Genomic DNA, 17,187 nt, shown 5'->3' on the forward strand with positions numbered 1-17,187 from the left:
TGTGTTTAACAAATCACAAAGTCAAATCTAGTCTCAAAGAAGTAATCATTTTTAAGGTAAGTCAAAATGCAAGAGTTACAGATGCTGTGATGCTGCATTGTATATTTATTTTATTCTATGAAGGAAACGTGTAGTTTTTAACCGTTTATATGCGTCTATACATGTCTATAAGTCATGTAAAGGTTTTGTGTGCAGCAATACCCACAGTGTTATAAGCCTGTCTGGTTGATGCTTTTAACTCATTTAAAATTGAGAACTTTGTCTCCAAATGACTGTTTTCCAAATGAGCGTGTTTGAAATTCTTGGCGATTTGCAGGGTTGTTTGCAGGGTCATACAAAGGAATTTTTGCCCCAGATGGTGGAGCGAGAAAATATTGGGGTAAAATGTAAAAAGATTTAAAATGTATGGAAGTCAATGTGATGTATGATTTTAAAAGGCAGTATTGGGGGGTGGCAGAAGAGGGTGGGGGTACTATTATGATGGGGATGAAAACTCCTAGTCTTCTGGCAACACCAATGATTTGGCTCAATGCCATTATCTGATAACTGCAAAAATAAGTCAGCAAAAATATCATTTCCTGGACACATTTCTGTTTGTTGCTGGAACTCAAAACAAGCTTTTACGCTAAAATATGTGCTGTTGACAACATTAGATTTGCTGCTCGTGACCGCACATTGTGAAGGATTTCATACCAGGATGCAAATTGATTTCTTTAAGACACAATATGGATGCAAAGTGAAATCCAAAAGTGTCGATACCTCTTAAGAATCCTGCAAATTGCTCAACTGGAGGCTTGGATTTCACAGTCAGCTGACCTGCTCAACCTGGAAGGCAATTTCATAAGCATATTTCTCCCTGGCGAAGTCACAAGTGTTTCAGCCAAGAATCCCTGGGAGGTTTCAGTGAACTGATGCACTGATGGTATGCCAGTGCTTGCTGTGTGTGTGTGTGTGTGTGTGTGTGTGTGTGTGCGCGCGCACACTGTGTGTGGGGTGGGCGGTTGGGTGGGTGGCTTTTGCTGATGGTCTGTAGCCCCGCCCTCTAATAGAAACCATGCAGATTTCAATGGATCAGCGCTACTCGGCCGCTTCTCTACATTGATACCCGGATGAGTATTGACTCCGAGCCAGTGGGTACTACTTTATTTCCATATAGACGCGGACGGATCACAGCCTCATCACTTGCAATGAAGAAAAGGGCCATTTAACAACTTTTTTTTTTGTTGACCATAGTCATATTCATCCACGCCGTCTTTTTTTTGTCGTAATCACTTGCCACCACCAATGCATTTAATGCTATTAAAGACTACGCTTGCAGAATCAATATTTTGATTGAGATTCAATATTTTAACTATGAGACCGAATTTCGAGTCGGTTCCGTAGAAATGGATTTATAAGTCATTCTAATGTATTCCCATAAATGACAGTAAGCAATTTGTGTTGTGTGCAGCACAGACCTCACCTAGGTAAGACGTCACCGTGAACTGCGGGACTCGAATTAACCCCATGAGCACAAATTTTGGTCATGAAAATAATTCAACATCAAGAGCATATTTTCGGTTCCAGTGAACTAAGCCAAAAGTCGTCCAGAAGCGTGAAACTTGTTATAAAAATAATATAATGATTCTAGACCGTTATTTAAAGCGCCTGGATCAAACGGGAAATTTCGACGTAGGTTATTCTATGCAGTTACCTAGAGTCCAGTCACACGATGCTCTCGTCGACTGATGTTGAACAGGAACTATGGAAATATATGTTGCTTTGCGAATATTGAAAAGCAGCGGTCGACCTTCGGATTTGATTGTGTCCTAACCAAAGTAAAACATTTTCACACTGAAATTAAAGAAGATATTTGGTGTTCTTTATAAATATTTGTTTCAAATAAAAAAATGGAAGTCAGTGCACTATTGCCTACAGCATATGCAACACTAGATTGGCTAAAACGAAAATAGATGAATGGCATTTAAAGTGACCCTAATTATACTGCATTTTTGTCGGTCGATTAACATTTTGGAAATTATTGAGGACTGATTGTGATTCATACCTTGGAAGGGGTTAAAGCATTCAAGATTGTCGAAGATTATGGGTCCGACGTCAGAGACAGAAGGGGGAGAGTAGGGAAAGACAGTGGGACACAGAGACACACGCAAAAAATAAATAAATAAATAAATAACATGTAAAAAAAAAAAATCAAGTTCGGTGTTTAATGCAACGTACGGGGTAGCATATTGTAGCAGGTGAAGAACGATAGTAGCACTGGATACTACAAAAGGAAAAGGAAATAAGTTCAGAGGCTCTCAAGTTCGGACTTTTTGTAAAAATAAAAGAAATAACATTTTTATACATATATTTAAGTGTGGAAGATGGCAGCAAACATGTACAGGGTTGGAGGTGGGTAAGTTTGGATGCTTCCAAAACTGCACGGGGGTTTGGAAAGGGGGAGGGGTGAATCTAGCGGGTCTGCTGGCAGTTTTTTTGAATAGATATTTTTGCCTTACCCAACTTTTTCAGCGAGGAAGCATCGTTTTGCTCATGTTTTTAAAACGGTAGCCTCAACTGTACTGTTCGACAGTTGTGTATATGTTAGTTTCCCCCCTTCCTATTATTTTGACGGAACCACACAGTGAGGAATTACAATGTATCAAGCTTGCGGTTGAGCGAATGTGTATTGTATTAGCTAACTACAGATGCTACATGCACCTTCCCAGTTAAGCGATTAGAAATGTTTGTTTTTTTTATTTATAAGAACAAGCAAGTGACACATGGCTAAGCAAACGCCTTATTTCAACCACCTAGTTATTACTTTCCAGTGTTTTAGTCAGATGTTAATGTCTCTTTTGTAGACGCTGCATTATTTTAATAACATTTGTCCCAAATGGGCATGTTTTCATTACGATTTCGACATCAAGGTATAGTAGGATAACGGTATTGTATATAACCACAAAACGGATGTCACTGACTGATCTGACAATGTGTAAAGCCGTCGTCTGGTCGGTTATATAACGATTGTGCCACCGTTTATAACAAAAGATCAGGGTGAAACGAGGGCATCACTCTGGTAGTCTTGGTGCTGTGCTTCTAATGGCGACGGCTAGACAGGAGCGCTGTCAGTTGCTGTCGTAGCATACGAGGTAATGCCGAGCAGAAGACACGAAGCTTCGACGTACTGAGTGTTTGTGATATTTAAACTGAAGTATGCATTTCGCAATGATGACTTTGCATTTTGTCAAACTGCAAAAAACATGCACGATATAAAAAAATAAATGAAAAAACATGCATGGGCATTGTTAAAATATTTTCAATATTAGGCTACTGTACCAAGCAGTGTGTGTGTGTGTGTGTGTGTGTGTGAGTGAGTGAATGAGAAAGAGTGAGAGTAGTAGTAGTAGTAGTAGTAGCAGCAGCAGCAGCAGCAGCAGCAGTAGTAATAGTAGTAGTTTATTATGCCCAACCCCTTACATTCTTTATTTTTGCATAAGGAACATGAAGGATTCATGGTTAAGCATGTTCTGAATGATTTTTGATTTTTCATGAGAATCAAATTTGAAAAAGGAGGTTTATTTCAACCACCGTGCAGAGCCCTCAAATGTCAGTCATTAATCTAGCATTCATCATTAAATTAATTGTTATATATCAGCGTTTTTCATTTTAATTCAGTTCAATTAAATTTTGTTTGTACTGCGCTTTTGTATAGGGCTGTCACAAAGAGGCTTTACAGAGAAACAGGATGGAAACACCAGCCCTAAGCCCCCAGATAGCGAGAGGTACAAAACTCCCCCCTGGGGAGAAAAACTCTCAAACAGTGGAAAGAAAAACTCCTTCACGGGAAAAACTCTTGAGAGGAACCTGGCTATTGGGGGAGATGCCTGAGTTGAGTTGGTAACAGTCGAGGTACTAAACTAGCTGGAAAAGTCTACATGGATGGATGTGATGTATGCTGTTCTGGGGGAATGCATCTCTAGCTCCAGGCCTGTTGCATTCTTCTTTTTTGATGATTTTCCAGGCTTTGGGTTTTTTCCCCTTTAATCTCCTCTTCAGGAGGTGAAATGCATGCTCAACTGGGTTAAGGTCTGGTGATTGACTTGGCCAGTCTAAAACCTTCCACTTTTTCTCCCTAATGAAGTCCTTTGTTGTGTTGCCAGCATATTTTTGTGGAAGCATGGGGATGAACCAGGGGAGGAGCAGGACAGCCGCGGTCCAGGACCACAGAGTGGTCCATGAGCTCAGGGGAGGAGGGGCAGATGGCCCAGGAAAAGGAAACAAAGAAGGTTTAGGCACTGTAGAAGTTACCAGTAGACATAATTAGATGTTGATTTGATACCAAAGCTCCAACTAAATTCACTTTGAAGTTCTAACTAATGTGCCCCATGCACAGAGCACCTCATACACAGAACGCCTGTTCCCCACGTGTGACACCCGGTGACTAAGGTTGGGATGAACCCCACAGTGCCACCGGATTTCTAAATAAGCATTATTGCACCTACCATCCACATCATTTAGCTATGCTTTAAGATTGACAAAAGAGAGTTTTGAGCCTACGTTTAAAGACAGAGAGTGTGTCTGAAGCTTGCATTTGCCTGGGGAGATTACTCCATAAGATAGGAGCTCTGTAATAGAAGACTCTTCCTCCCACACTCACTGAGCACTTTATTAGGTAGAGCTGTACACCTGCTTGTTAATGCATATATTTAATCAGCCATTCATGTGGCAGCAACTAATTGCATAAAAGCATACAGATGTGGTCGTTTTTCTGACCAAATGTCAGAATGGGGAAAAAAATGACTTTGACTGTGGAATGATTGTTGGTGCCAGATAGGGTGGTTTGAGTATCTCAGAAACTGCTGATCTCCTGGAATTTTCACGTAGAACAGTTTCTAGAGTTTGCAGAGCATGGTGTGAAAAACAAAAAAACATCCAGTGAGCAGCAGTAGAAATGTCTTGTCAATGAGAGAGGTCAGAGGAGAAGGGCCAGATTGGTCTAAGCTGACAGGAAGGCGACAGTAAAGCAAATAACCACACATTACAACAGTGGTATGCAGAAGAGCATCTCTGAACACACAACACATCAAACCTTTTAAGTGGATAGACTACAACAGCAGAAGACTTAATAAGTCTAAAAAATAGGTTGAATAAATACCTAATAAAGTACTCAGTGTATTGTATGCTGAGGTGCTATTTTACATTATGGCCATTTTTATTCAGCTATCAAAGTCCATCAGGGGAAAATCATACATTTCTAAGTATGAAGTAAAAGCACAGCTTTTTTTAAATCTTTGTGATTCTAGGTAGCGTTAGGCTCTGCCAGTGTAAAATAATATCATAATACGGAATTCTGAATTGTATTATTAGAGTAGTGCATCTCACCGGTCGTTGAACAAACTGTTATGTTTGAAAGAGCTAGCTAGCTAGAACATTAAATCACACAAATTAAATTAAAATACATTACTATGAAATTGGTGAATCTTCTCCTGAGTGGTGAGTGCTGATGACACATTTATACTCACTGAATGAGGAGCAAAAGGAGGATGTTTGGAGGAACATTTTAAGCCAGGACACAGGAGACAGATAAGCCTATTTACAGAATTCTCCCTCAGCTGAGAGAGGAAGCTGCCACATGTGATGCCATGTTTCGGGATAAACTCTTCCCTGATAGACTGAGCATTGCTGAAGAAAGCAGCCAATGCCAACTGCTTCAAAAAATGTGCCCTGATGCTGACTCTGGATGCTGCTTGTGTGCTCCCTGACTGAGCATACTGATGTGCATGTCAAGGCAATGGATGACCCAAAGGTTGATGGGCCTGATTGGCCTGCAGCGTAGTGGTTAATGTACATGACTGGGACACGCAAGGTTGGGGGTTCTAATCCCGGTGTAGCCACAATAAGATCCGCACAGCCATTGGGCCCTTGAGCAAGGCCCTTAACCCTGCATTGCTCCAGGGGAGGATTGTCTCCTGCTTAGTCTAATCGACTGTACGTCACTCTGGATAAGAGCCATTCATGTAATGAAATGTAATGAGAAACTTGAGAGTCTTGGAGTTGGCACCCAGAGGAGAGTAGTCATTCCATTCAAGGCCAAGTGATGTGGAAACCCACAGCATGCACGAGAGGAAGCGGAACAAGGAGACGTGCACCCAGACGGAGGGGAGCATTAGCGCAAAGCAGTTGCCTGGGCTCAAGTGGTTTTCACACTTGCGACTGCCCAACAAGAGACAACCGTGCCCCCAGGATGCAGCGGCTACAAGCGATGTTGTGAACCTGGAAGATAGACTGCGTGGTAAGGGGTCGCAAGCACACGCTTGTTTTTGAAGTTGTGGAGACGGATTAGCACCCACTGCACTCTGGCTCCACATATGAGCAGCTTTGGTCTCATGAAGTTCCACGATAGTGGATAGAGTGGACCCGTGAAGAGGGGCTGGCTAATTCACACATATGACAATGTGTTCACCGACCTGTATAATGTCCCAGGGGAGATCACATTTGAACTGGACCTGACTGGTGGTGGTCATCTTGAAAAACAGGATCTTTTTAGCCCCAATATTCCTGAACCAAGCTCTGTGGAGACCGATTGATACATCTTTGACCCTCCGAGGAAAATGAAATAACTTGCGCTGCCATTCACAATGTGTGTTGCCCCTGAACTGTACCAGCATAAGCAGCGCAAGTTACTGGCAGGCCCACAGCATATGATATCCTCAGTGCCAGCACAATCATGACAACAGATTTTCCATTTTGATAGAACACTGCAGGCAGTCGAAGCTTTGTCACAGTGTATGGAAGCTGCGGCTCCAGCTGATAGCAGTTAATCTTCATGGACACGTACTGTCCCGGGATGGACTGCAAATAGGTCCAGAGAAGACTACAGTTGTGCTATGGATACCGACTCACAGCGATGTGAAAGCAGTTCACTGCGTTATGGAGTATGTGATCTGTCCCGGCTGCCTGAGATGAGTGGGCCTGCTGCAGTCTGAGGGTTGCTCATTCAGTCCCGCTCTGGGTGTGTCGAAGTGTCCCTGAGCAAGACGCCTAACCTCAAATTGCTCCTGACGAGCTAGTTGGTGCCTTACATGGCAGCCAATTGCTGTTGGTGTGTGAATGGGTGAATGGGATGCATTGACTTGACCCAGTGCTTTGGATAAGCTATATAAATGCTATGTAAATGACATGACAAGAGATTACACAGCTTGAGGGCAGTAGTGCTGTTGGAGTGTAAGGAGGATGCATCACTGCTGGTGTGGGGTTACTGGTCTTTTTGACATTAGATCAAGGTGCAGAATGAAGTGCTATACAAAAGGTGTTGTGTTATTATAAGGCAACGATACCTCACTTGGATACATGTGAGCCATGTTGAAGGTGAGGCTTGTTACAGACAGGCAAAGGAAATGCTCTTCTGAGAGGTGACATCATGGACTATATGGCAAATTGCTCTTCATGCAGTGAGTATGTGTGGGCTTAACAAAAAGAGACTCTGATGTCCTTTGAGACAGTAGAAGCCAGATTGTGTGTAATGTTACTGCCTCTGTTGTAAGTTTTGTGTTTACATTTGTATCTCTGCTGTATGTTTGTCTCTAATCTTCTGGTTCATCATCTGATTGGTTGTTTCAGTCTCTGTTTAGTTGGGTTGAAAAGGTGCAGTTTGTCATTCACTGAAAGAGACTCACTTTTTGGATTTTCTCTGTATTTTGACTGTGACTCCTTTGTTGGTGCTGCATGTGTGATTTTTTGTTTACTTTGATTCTTGCCTAACACTACGAGTTTGTCTGCCCAGTGGATATTGTGTTTGACCCTGTTCCATTCAAATAGACGTTGACTCTCATTAACCTCTCAGCCAGGAGGTGCGCTTACCTGTCCAATTGTGGCACGTCCCTGAGAGGCTGACTGGAGAGAAGGGGATGGGTTTCTTCACCGTTGCATACATTCAAAATCTTTCTTCTTCTGCCCAGATTCTGCTCGCACCCAAAGATCGCCTACTCCAGCTTTAAATCCAGCCTATTAAAATTTTTGAAATGTTCTCATTGAAGAGGGGCCCATGTAGGCCAGGTGTCTCAGGTTTTGTGCCACGACCACCCTAGGTGACACTAAAGCACTTCAAAATTGAAAAAGTCTCATGAGTACCTTATCATGTATCCCAGCATGCATGGGACAGGATGGCAAGCCATCGCAGGGCACACAACATTCACTCACACACTCATGGGCAATACACTCTCCACTTAGCTTAGTCTGCATGTCTTTGGACTGTGAGGCTACAGTGCTACCATTGACCGCCCAGATTTGAATCCAAAAAATGAATGTAAAATAAAAGTATGAACAAGCAGCTTTTATTTCATGATAGCATATATACATGTTTTACAGAAACAGCTGTTTCTCGTGGTTTGTTTTGTTTAATTAAAAACGTATACAATTACAAGTAATTTGCGCATAACTTAATTGCGATTTTCGTGAATATGCGACTTGTCTTTTAAAAATGGCGTTATCCCTCTGAAAGTACAGGGGTGCTAAATCAGAAGATGCCTTTTTGGATTTTAACTATCTTCTGGGAGATGGAGGGTTAAAACAGGGTACGGATTGCTGGATTTATCCTACGTCACCGTTAGCATAAAGCGAGCGCAGAACGTGGTGTACCGTCTCCGCAGATACGCAGACAAGGGTAGTAGAGTGAAACATAAGAATCCCCAACCCCTCCAAAATAATGCAAAATAATACAGTTATAATAGCCTAATGCATCTGCATGCGTTACCCTGGAATTCTTATTGTGCTAAACAGGTACAATGGGTATCATACTCGGGCACCTTTTGGCGAAATCGTCTGGCCGCGACATGTTATTTTACATTTGGCAATCACGTTTTGTTTATTTTTTGCGCCGGTGTAAGATGGCAGCCGAAATGTACAGGGTAGGAGGTGCATAAATTTGGCAGCTTTAGAAATGTTTTGGTAGTGATGAAGTCGACCTTTAACAAATCAAAACAGCAACAACAACAACAATCAACTTGTCCTTACGTCGAAAAGGAAACGCACCCCCTTTTTCAAATGCCCGAAAAGTTCGACAGAATCGCCTCCGTTAATCATGGTCTAGTGTTCGTTGCTGAGTTTAATTAAAACTGCGCGTACGAAATGGCCTTTATGGTACCGACAGATTGTTATATTTTAGTTTGATTTGCTTAAAAACAGACAGCATGGGCCGACTACATTTTATGAAGTGAAAATTATTAGTATTTCTGTAATAAAATGAAATTTTGTTATAATAATGGCAATATTATATACATAATAATATCAATAATAATAACAATAATAATATTACAGTAATATTACAGTTGTTTGCCAAAATTAAGATCCTACAGCAAAAATGAGCGAAGAAATAAAATGTTCTGAAAAAGGCTAATGTTTGTGACACTCTGTACCGGTACGAGTGTCACTGATTTTAATACTGGATTGTCATGCTGAAAGAGCATATGGTAAGGTTCATTTGACTTTAATATAAAATCATTTAACTGATTTCCCACCACAGTTTTATTTGAGGTGGAAGCCATAATAGGTTATAGTGCTTGACTAACATTTAATATATGCTGTTAACTACTGCTTTTGCTGTTCTATAGAGTTTCACCCTTGTGGCTCATCAGCCAGTGCTGCAAATGAATGTAGATTTTTCTGTTAGCACACTTGTGGGTGAGTCTCAAACTCTTTCTACAAGTCTCTCTCTCGACAGCTGTTTGATAGTCTCTGCCCTTCTTTGCAGTCGGTGAACCTTGTTATTGTCAGGCTAATACAAACACAGGGAATATTTTTTGGTGTCTTTTAGTCACAGACACCCACATGCATGCATATCAATAAGCAGTGTGGGAGGGGTGAAAAAAAAAAAACAAGTGCGGGGTTGATGGAGGGAGTGATGACAGCATGCTTTTGGTGAAAAAAAAACATTAAGTCCCAATTGGGCGTAATCTATACAGATGGAGATCCAGGGAAGTCAAATGTATGGATTTTGGTGTGATGCACAAAAGCAAGACAACATCGTTTGAGACAGGCAGGAATTCAGCCCATGGGAGGCTGGTCATGCTATTCTGCCAGTGTGCTGCTCAAGACTAATTAAGGTTTTACTGAGAAACAGACTTTCCTATTAGTCAGCATGAAGAGAATCACTTAAAGGTACAATAGGTACATTTTGTGTGTTAAAACATTGTTACAAGACCACCGTAAATCCTTTCCTGGCTCACTGACTTACCCTCTGCCTGTGCTTATTGTCCTTAAATTCGGGTTTCAAAATTTACAGTTGACGCACCGACACTGTACCAAATTGTATAACTGTACAATAATTCAAGGTCATTGGTTGTAAATGGGTTCTAATTGCCACAGCCAATGGCAAGGGCGGGGGGGTTCAACATTGTTCACAGAGAAAGGGGAGGGATAAACAGTGTGGTGGTTTGAGGGACTCCTCTCTTGACTGTTACATTACATTACATGGTATTTAGCAGACGCTGCTATCCAGAGCGACGTACAACAAAGTGCAAATCAAACACAAGAACAAGTGCAAAGAGGACCTGAGAGGACAGTACAGTTCCAAGTCCTAGTGTAAACATACAGAAAATCAGAACCCTTGAAGAGTACAATCAACTTTCAAACTAGCATACCACAGTTGGCAGCTAGAATACAACAATACAACAGCCAATAAAAAACAACAATACCTATACAAGTAACAATATCTATACAATCTATGCATGAGTGCCATTACAGTCTAAGGCTAATCATGGTGGTGAGTTGGGAAGGGAAAGGTGTAGCCTAAAGAGATGGGTCTTCAGTCTGCGCTTGAAGGAGGTCAGAGACTCTGCCGTTCTGGAGGTCATTCCACCACCGTGGGACCAGGACAGACAGCAGTCGTGAGCGTGAAGTGCAGGTGTGGCGAGGAGGAGGCGCCAGACGGCACAAAGTGGCAGAACGGAGGGGTCTTGTTGGTGTATAGGTCTTGATAAGGGATTGAATATATACAGGGGCTGATTGTTTAACTGCCTGGTATGCGAGCACCAAAGTTTTAAATTTGATGCGAGCCATAACAGGCAGCCAGTGGAGGTTGCGGAGCAGGGGGGTGACATGTGAATGTCTGGGAACATTGAATACCAGATGGGCTGCAGCATTCTGGATCAGTTGTAGAAGGGGGAGGGATAAACTGTGGTGGTTTGAGGGACTCCTCTCTTGACTGTTTTCCCAAATTGCCTATTGTACCATTAAGCTCTTCCTGTGTTAAACATGTTATTTGTATCTGAGCGTTTGGATAACACTTTAATTTAAGGGCTTAGTGTGTTTACATTTTTTTATGGATGAATTGAAGCAGTTTATGAGTCTGGTTTATCAGGATACTTGCCATTGGAGTAAATCTATGCAGCATCGTTGTACTTTCATTTTTGTACAGTACAGCCAGTAGTTGTCAGGTTATGTAGGGGAAAATTCACAGAACAAAAGATCTCCTTCCTAAAAGCATGATAAACAATCACAAGTCAAAATCAGACTCCACCTTGATGAGCAGGCTGGTTCCTCTAAAACTCTCGATGATGTATTTACATTTTACATTATTGGCATTTGGCAGATGCTCTTATCCAGGGCGACGTACAACAAAGTGCATACCCATAACCAGGGATAAGTGCTCTGAAAGACCCTAGAGGGAAGTACAATTTCAATTGCTACCCGTACAACAAAGATAAGGACCAGGGCCTATCTTTTTTTTTTTTTTTTTTTTTAACAAACAAATAAACAAACAACAAAGTAAAAATGACCAAACTTAACGATCCAAATACTGCTTACCTAGCCAACTAAAAATCCCGAAACACAAAGTAAATCACAAAGACAACAATTAAGGTTCACAGGGAGGTAGGGAGGGATGGGGAGAGGTGCTGCTTGAAGAGGTGGGTCTTCAGTTTGCGCTTGAAGGTGGGGAGAGATTCTACAGTTCTGACCTCAACGGGGAGTTTGTTCCACCACTGTGGAGCCAGAACAGACAGTAGTCGTGAGCGTGACCACAGTGAAAACTGTTGAAATGAGAGCAAAGAATGCAACGTACATTTATTCACTTAGAAGAGAATATTAATCAAATGTTTAGTATGTCTGTATATTAGAAAAGAATAATAGAAGAGAATATTAATCAAATGTTTAGTATGTCTGTATATTAGAAAAGAATATTAGAAGAGAATATTAATCGAATGTTTAGTATGTCTGCATATTTTCAATGATTACTGCTGCTTAGTTTGTGTCAGAAAAGTGACCCATATGTGGAAAAATACAGAGTGACGTGTATGCTTAAACATGGATGACGTGTGTGTTAGAGGCAGTTCGCGAGGGCGGGGGCATCCTGAACTTTGTACAGAGTTGGCCGAGCATCCCTGAACTTTGTACAGAGCTGGCAGAGCATAAGGACCTTTGGCAATTTGCCACAATGATGTTGTGGGAGGAGCTTTGGGAGGAGTTAAGATAAGAACAGTGTCGGTGATTTGCCACAATGAGGTTGTAGGAGGAGTTGGAGGGTGTATAAAATGGGTGTAAAAATCACATTTCGAGGTCCATTTCCATTTTCTGTGGAACTGGTTCGGCTTTATGCACTTGTGCTAAATAAAGTCTGATTTTCCTGAAGAGCTTGCTGCCGTGGTGTCTTTTCCCTCGTGAAGATGTTTTTCGACAAATTGGAGATTGGACAGTTACTTCTGGACAAATGTATCTGCAGTGGTTTACAGATTGCTACATCACTTATTTAATGAGCATATCAACAATGCTGCCTGGCTTATGTTTTCAGGTATAAGAAGATACAGTGGGAGCAATAATTATTTGATCCTTTGCTGATTTTGTAGGTTTGCCCACTTACAAAGAATGGAACTGTGTAGAATTTTAATTATAGGTACATTTTAACATTGAGAGACAAAATATCACAAAATAATCCACAATAACAACATCATATAAATTTCATAAATTTAATATCATATTTTCACATGAAATAAGTAAGTATTTGATCCATAGAACAATAGGACTTAATACTTGGTGGAGAAACCTTTGTTGGCAAGCACAGAGGTCAGACGTTTGTTGTAGTTTTTCACCAGGTGTGCACAGATCTTGGGAGGGATTTTGGTCCACTCCTCTTTGCAGATCTGGAGACTGGCTAGGCCACTCCAGGACCTTAATATGCTTATTTTTGAGCCACTCCTTTGCTGCCTTGGCCGTATGTTTTGGGTCATTGTCATGTTGGAAGACCCATCCACAACCCATTTTCAGTGCTCTCACTGAGGGAAGGAGGTTGTCGCCCAAAATTTCCTGGTACATGGCCCCATTCATCCTCCCCTCGATACGGTGAAGTCGTCCTGTCCAATTAAATGAGAAACACCCCCAAAGCATAAGGTTTCCACCTCCATGCTTCACAGTGGGGATGGTGTTCTTGGGGTTGTACTCAGCATTTCTCTTCCTCCAAACACGGCAAGTCGAGTTGATGCCAAATAGCTCTATTTTGGTCTCATCTGACCACATCACCTTCTCCCAAGCCTCCTCTGGAATATCCAGGTGTTCTTTGGCAAAATTCAAACGGGCCTGTACATGTGCCTTCTTCAGCAGAGGAACCTTGCGCGCGCAGCAGGATTTTAATCCTTCACGGTGTAGTGTGTTACTGATGGTTCTCTTCGTGACTGTGGTCCCAACTACCTTCAGGTCATTAACAAGCTCCTCATGTGTAGTACTGGGCTGATCCCTGACCTTTCTCATGATCATTGATATCCCACGAGGCGAGATCTTGCGTGGAGCCCCAGACTGAGGGAGATTGGCGGTGACTTTGTCTTTCTTCCATTTTCTAATAATTGCTCCAACAGTTGTTAACTTCTCACCAAGCTGCTTGCTTATTTTCTTGTAGCCCATCCCAGCCTTGTGCAGGTCTACAATTTTGTCCCTGATGTCCTTAGACTTGGCCATGGTGGAAACGTTGGAATCTGATTGATTGTGTGGACAGGTGTCTTTTATACAGCTACATAACGATGTAACGAGTTGACACAGGTGTTTTGGGTAATGAGTTGAGATTAGGAGTGCTTCTTAATGGAAAACTGTGGGAGCCAGAATTATTGCTGATTGGTCGGGGATCAAATACTTATTCCATGCAAAAATACGATAATACATTTATAAAATTTATATGATGTTGTTATTGTGGATTATTTTGTGATATCCTGTCTCAATGTTAAAATGTACCTATGATTAAAATTCTACACAGTTCCATTCTTTGTAAGTGGGCAAACCTACAAAATCAGCTAGGGATCAAATAATTATTGCTCCCACTGTACTTATGGTAGCAGTAAAAACACTGTCCTGTGCTTTAGCCAAGTATAGAAATGGCCATGTTTTTTTTAACAAGGCTTTTGAATTCAGTTCTCTTACCCACTCTTGTACAATGGCCCTCTTCAATAACTGAAACTTTAAGGTGTAGTATGCAGGCTCACAAGGGTATGCCTAGCTGCAGTGTACTGTAAGGGTCTCCTCTAAACAGGTGAATGAGCTTTGTTCCACAGCCAGCATGTGAACTTGAGTGACCACACACAATTTGTTAATTACTTGTTTCCAGTACTACACAAACATTTTTATTTTTTATCTCACTGTTCTTATGTACAGGACATGGCAAGCTGCTCAAACCATGCTGCTTGTGAAAGAAAGGAGGGGGAAAGAGAAAGGTAGAAAATATGGCATGACCCCAGCAAAGAGGAGTGTGAGGTGTGTCTGTGTGCTGTCCTGTTTTCATTAGTGTCCCCAGTAGTATAGTAAAATGCGCAGGGAAATGTGGGGCTGTCCTCCTTCTTCAGGATGACCCTTATATGATGTCCAGAGCAGATATGGCAGTGATCTGTGACCGCTCCAGACAGATGTGGCTCAAAGTGTTACGCAGATTCATGACTTCAATCCTAAAACCTCTTATTAATAAGATATTTATGTACAGGGTTGGAATGGTTAAGGAATTCATAATTGTTCTGACTGCTGACAGTAGAGCTCTCATTAGCTGCAAAGTGTCAACATTATCCAATTTGTATATATGATTTCAAAAAGGGTTAAAGTTTAGACATTTCATGAAAGATAAACAAGTCACAAATCTCAGGTTCATACTGAAGATACAAAAAAGTGGTTTCCTGAGTTAACTGCATAAAGCCATCACATATATCCTATGGCAAAAATGAAATATTTGTTTAATATTATGTCATGAATAATTCAATATAAAAACTCATAAAATCTGCAAAAGTAGGCAATACTGGAAGTATTATTGAGTCATTTCTGCAGTTCCAATATCCAATTATTTTTTCTGCAAAGACTGCTTTTGAACTCTATTCTGAACACTGTTTTATATATCTGCACAATTTGTGTACCGTTTAAAGCCAGATGCTTTGAATTGCAAGTATTTTCCTGCATCATTGCACATCGTTTTGTGTTCAGACATTGCTTTATAGATCCAGAGAACTTTAGAGAAAATTGGCTTAAGCCCTGCTGGCTTTTATGATGGGACAAAATTTGTCTTTGCCAGGTCTTTAAGATTTTTAATTCTGAAAATATCTCATTTATATCCAGTGTATTCCTTCAGAATGACATGACTTGGCAGGATGGTGTATAGGGAAGGTGACAATGGAAATTTGCAGTTTCTAATGTCTGCCTGTAGCATGTTCACTTACTGCACACTGTGTCTGGGTGGGCTGATAAACCCATGAAGCTGACTCTGACTTTTTTCGATTTAAACAACCACTTATCCAGATTACTGGCATAACGCTGCAATATGTTTCTGTGTATGTACATATCACTGATGGCTTGTAGCCAATACCCATTGGATACTGGTGTCTAGTATAGTTGCCTGCCTGAGGTTTTTCTTGTTTGTCATCGTTTGAGTGAAAGCAAGATTAATCGTGAGCATGACAATTAGCGATTAGTGCCAAAACTAAACTCACAGGTACTGGAAACTATCAACATAGAAACATTGGAAAAGATTGGCTGTTACCTTAGGAATTATGGAAATGATATACTGTAATGATATACTGTACAATGTGTTTGTATGCAGTTAGACAGCCGGCCAGTAATGGGAGTCAGTGGCATCCCATGCCCAGTGTTTTAATTTAGTCACATTTGCATGATGCAACAATACACAAATTTAAACGTATACAAATGTATACATGTAAGGAACACTCATATACAATGCTTTCAAGGGCATAACAAAGTACATTTATAGCTAATTCATTTAAAAGAATAACACGTTTGAACTGCCATTATGTTTTTAGAACAAAATACTGGCAACTCATTTTCCAATAATTTCCTAGCAGCATTACGTGTGGTGACTCAGCTATTTATGGCACTTTTCAAAGAAACTGATTGTTTCTGGCGTTAACACTGCTAGAACAAACGGTACTGTAATAATAAGTTCTCAAATTATAATTATTTTCCTGAAAAAAAAAGATAATATTTTCTGCAAAGATTTTTACAAGAATAACATTTCTGTTAAAATTGTCATGGAACTTCATTGTCTTGCTGGGAAGTGCATTTTCAGCTTGGCTGAAGCAAACTGGTTTTTGGTCAAAATGTCTTTGTACTTTGTATGCAGTTTATAATTCACCAATCTTCATAATGGTCCAGGGACCTGTACAGTATATACAAAATTGCACCAAACTATTGTAATAGTTCTTTAGAACCACAGCCATATTTATCTGTCCACACAACATAAAATAAACATAATTAGCCCTTTCATTATATTGAAATACAGTTATTTAAGGCTACCATTAAATTCAGAGGGCGCTCTATATGTTTAATATTCTCCATTGGTCAGGTATTTATTGCATACCAATGGAATGTTCACATCAATAAAATTTAATTGAAGTTGGTCATTTTGTCATGTTTTATTTTTTCCTTTGGTCCTGACTCACAATCATTTTCTGCCAATATCAAGAGAGAAAATATCACAATGTTTTGGTTCATTATATTCAGCTATTTCTTACTGAAATCACTGCAAAGTACACACCACTAGTCATTAATCTTACAGGCATTAATTACCTCATAATGGCTAAACGTCAAGCTAACTGGCAGCCTTTTTCTGATATACTCAAGGTACATTTATTCCTTTAAGTAGTGAGGCTAGCTCTTCTTACCAGAATGGTTCATCTCCCAACCTAGCCTTAAGAACTCTATTGCATTTCAAGGTCTATTTACACTTGTGATGGTTTA

General features: G+C 40.7%; 1 protein-coding gene across 5 annotated transcripts in view; it reads left to right on the forward strand.

The window, feature by feature from the left end:
- Positions 1-20: 20 nt before the first annotated feature.
- Positions 21-17,187, forward strand: part of LOC133107945 (metastasis-associated protein MTA1-like) — a 61,701-nt gene continuing 44,534 nt past the window's right edge. For 4 of the 5 annotated variants that reach the window (XM_061217281.1, XM_061217282.1, XM_061217283.1 and 1 more), the window contains exon 1: positions 2,131-2,391. In XM_061217281.1, the coding sequence (XP_061073265.1) occupies positions 2,364-2,391 (28 nt within the window). In that variant the 5' untranslated portion in view covers positions 2,131-2,363. Of the gene's footprint in view, positions 57-2,130; positions 2,392-17,187 lie in introns of those variants that run through there. The other variant, XM_061217284.1, reaches the window with a different exon arrangement.

Source organism: Conger conger, chromosome 13 (genome assembly GCF_963514075.1).
Source record: "Conger conger chromosome 13, fConCon1.1, whole genome shotgun sequence".
NCBI lineage: Eukaryota > Metazoa > Chordata > Actinopteri > Anguilliformes > Congridae > Conger > Conger conger.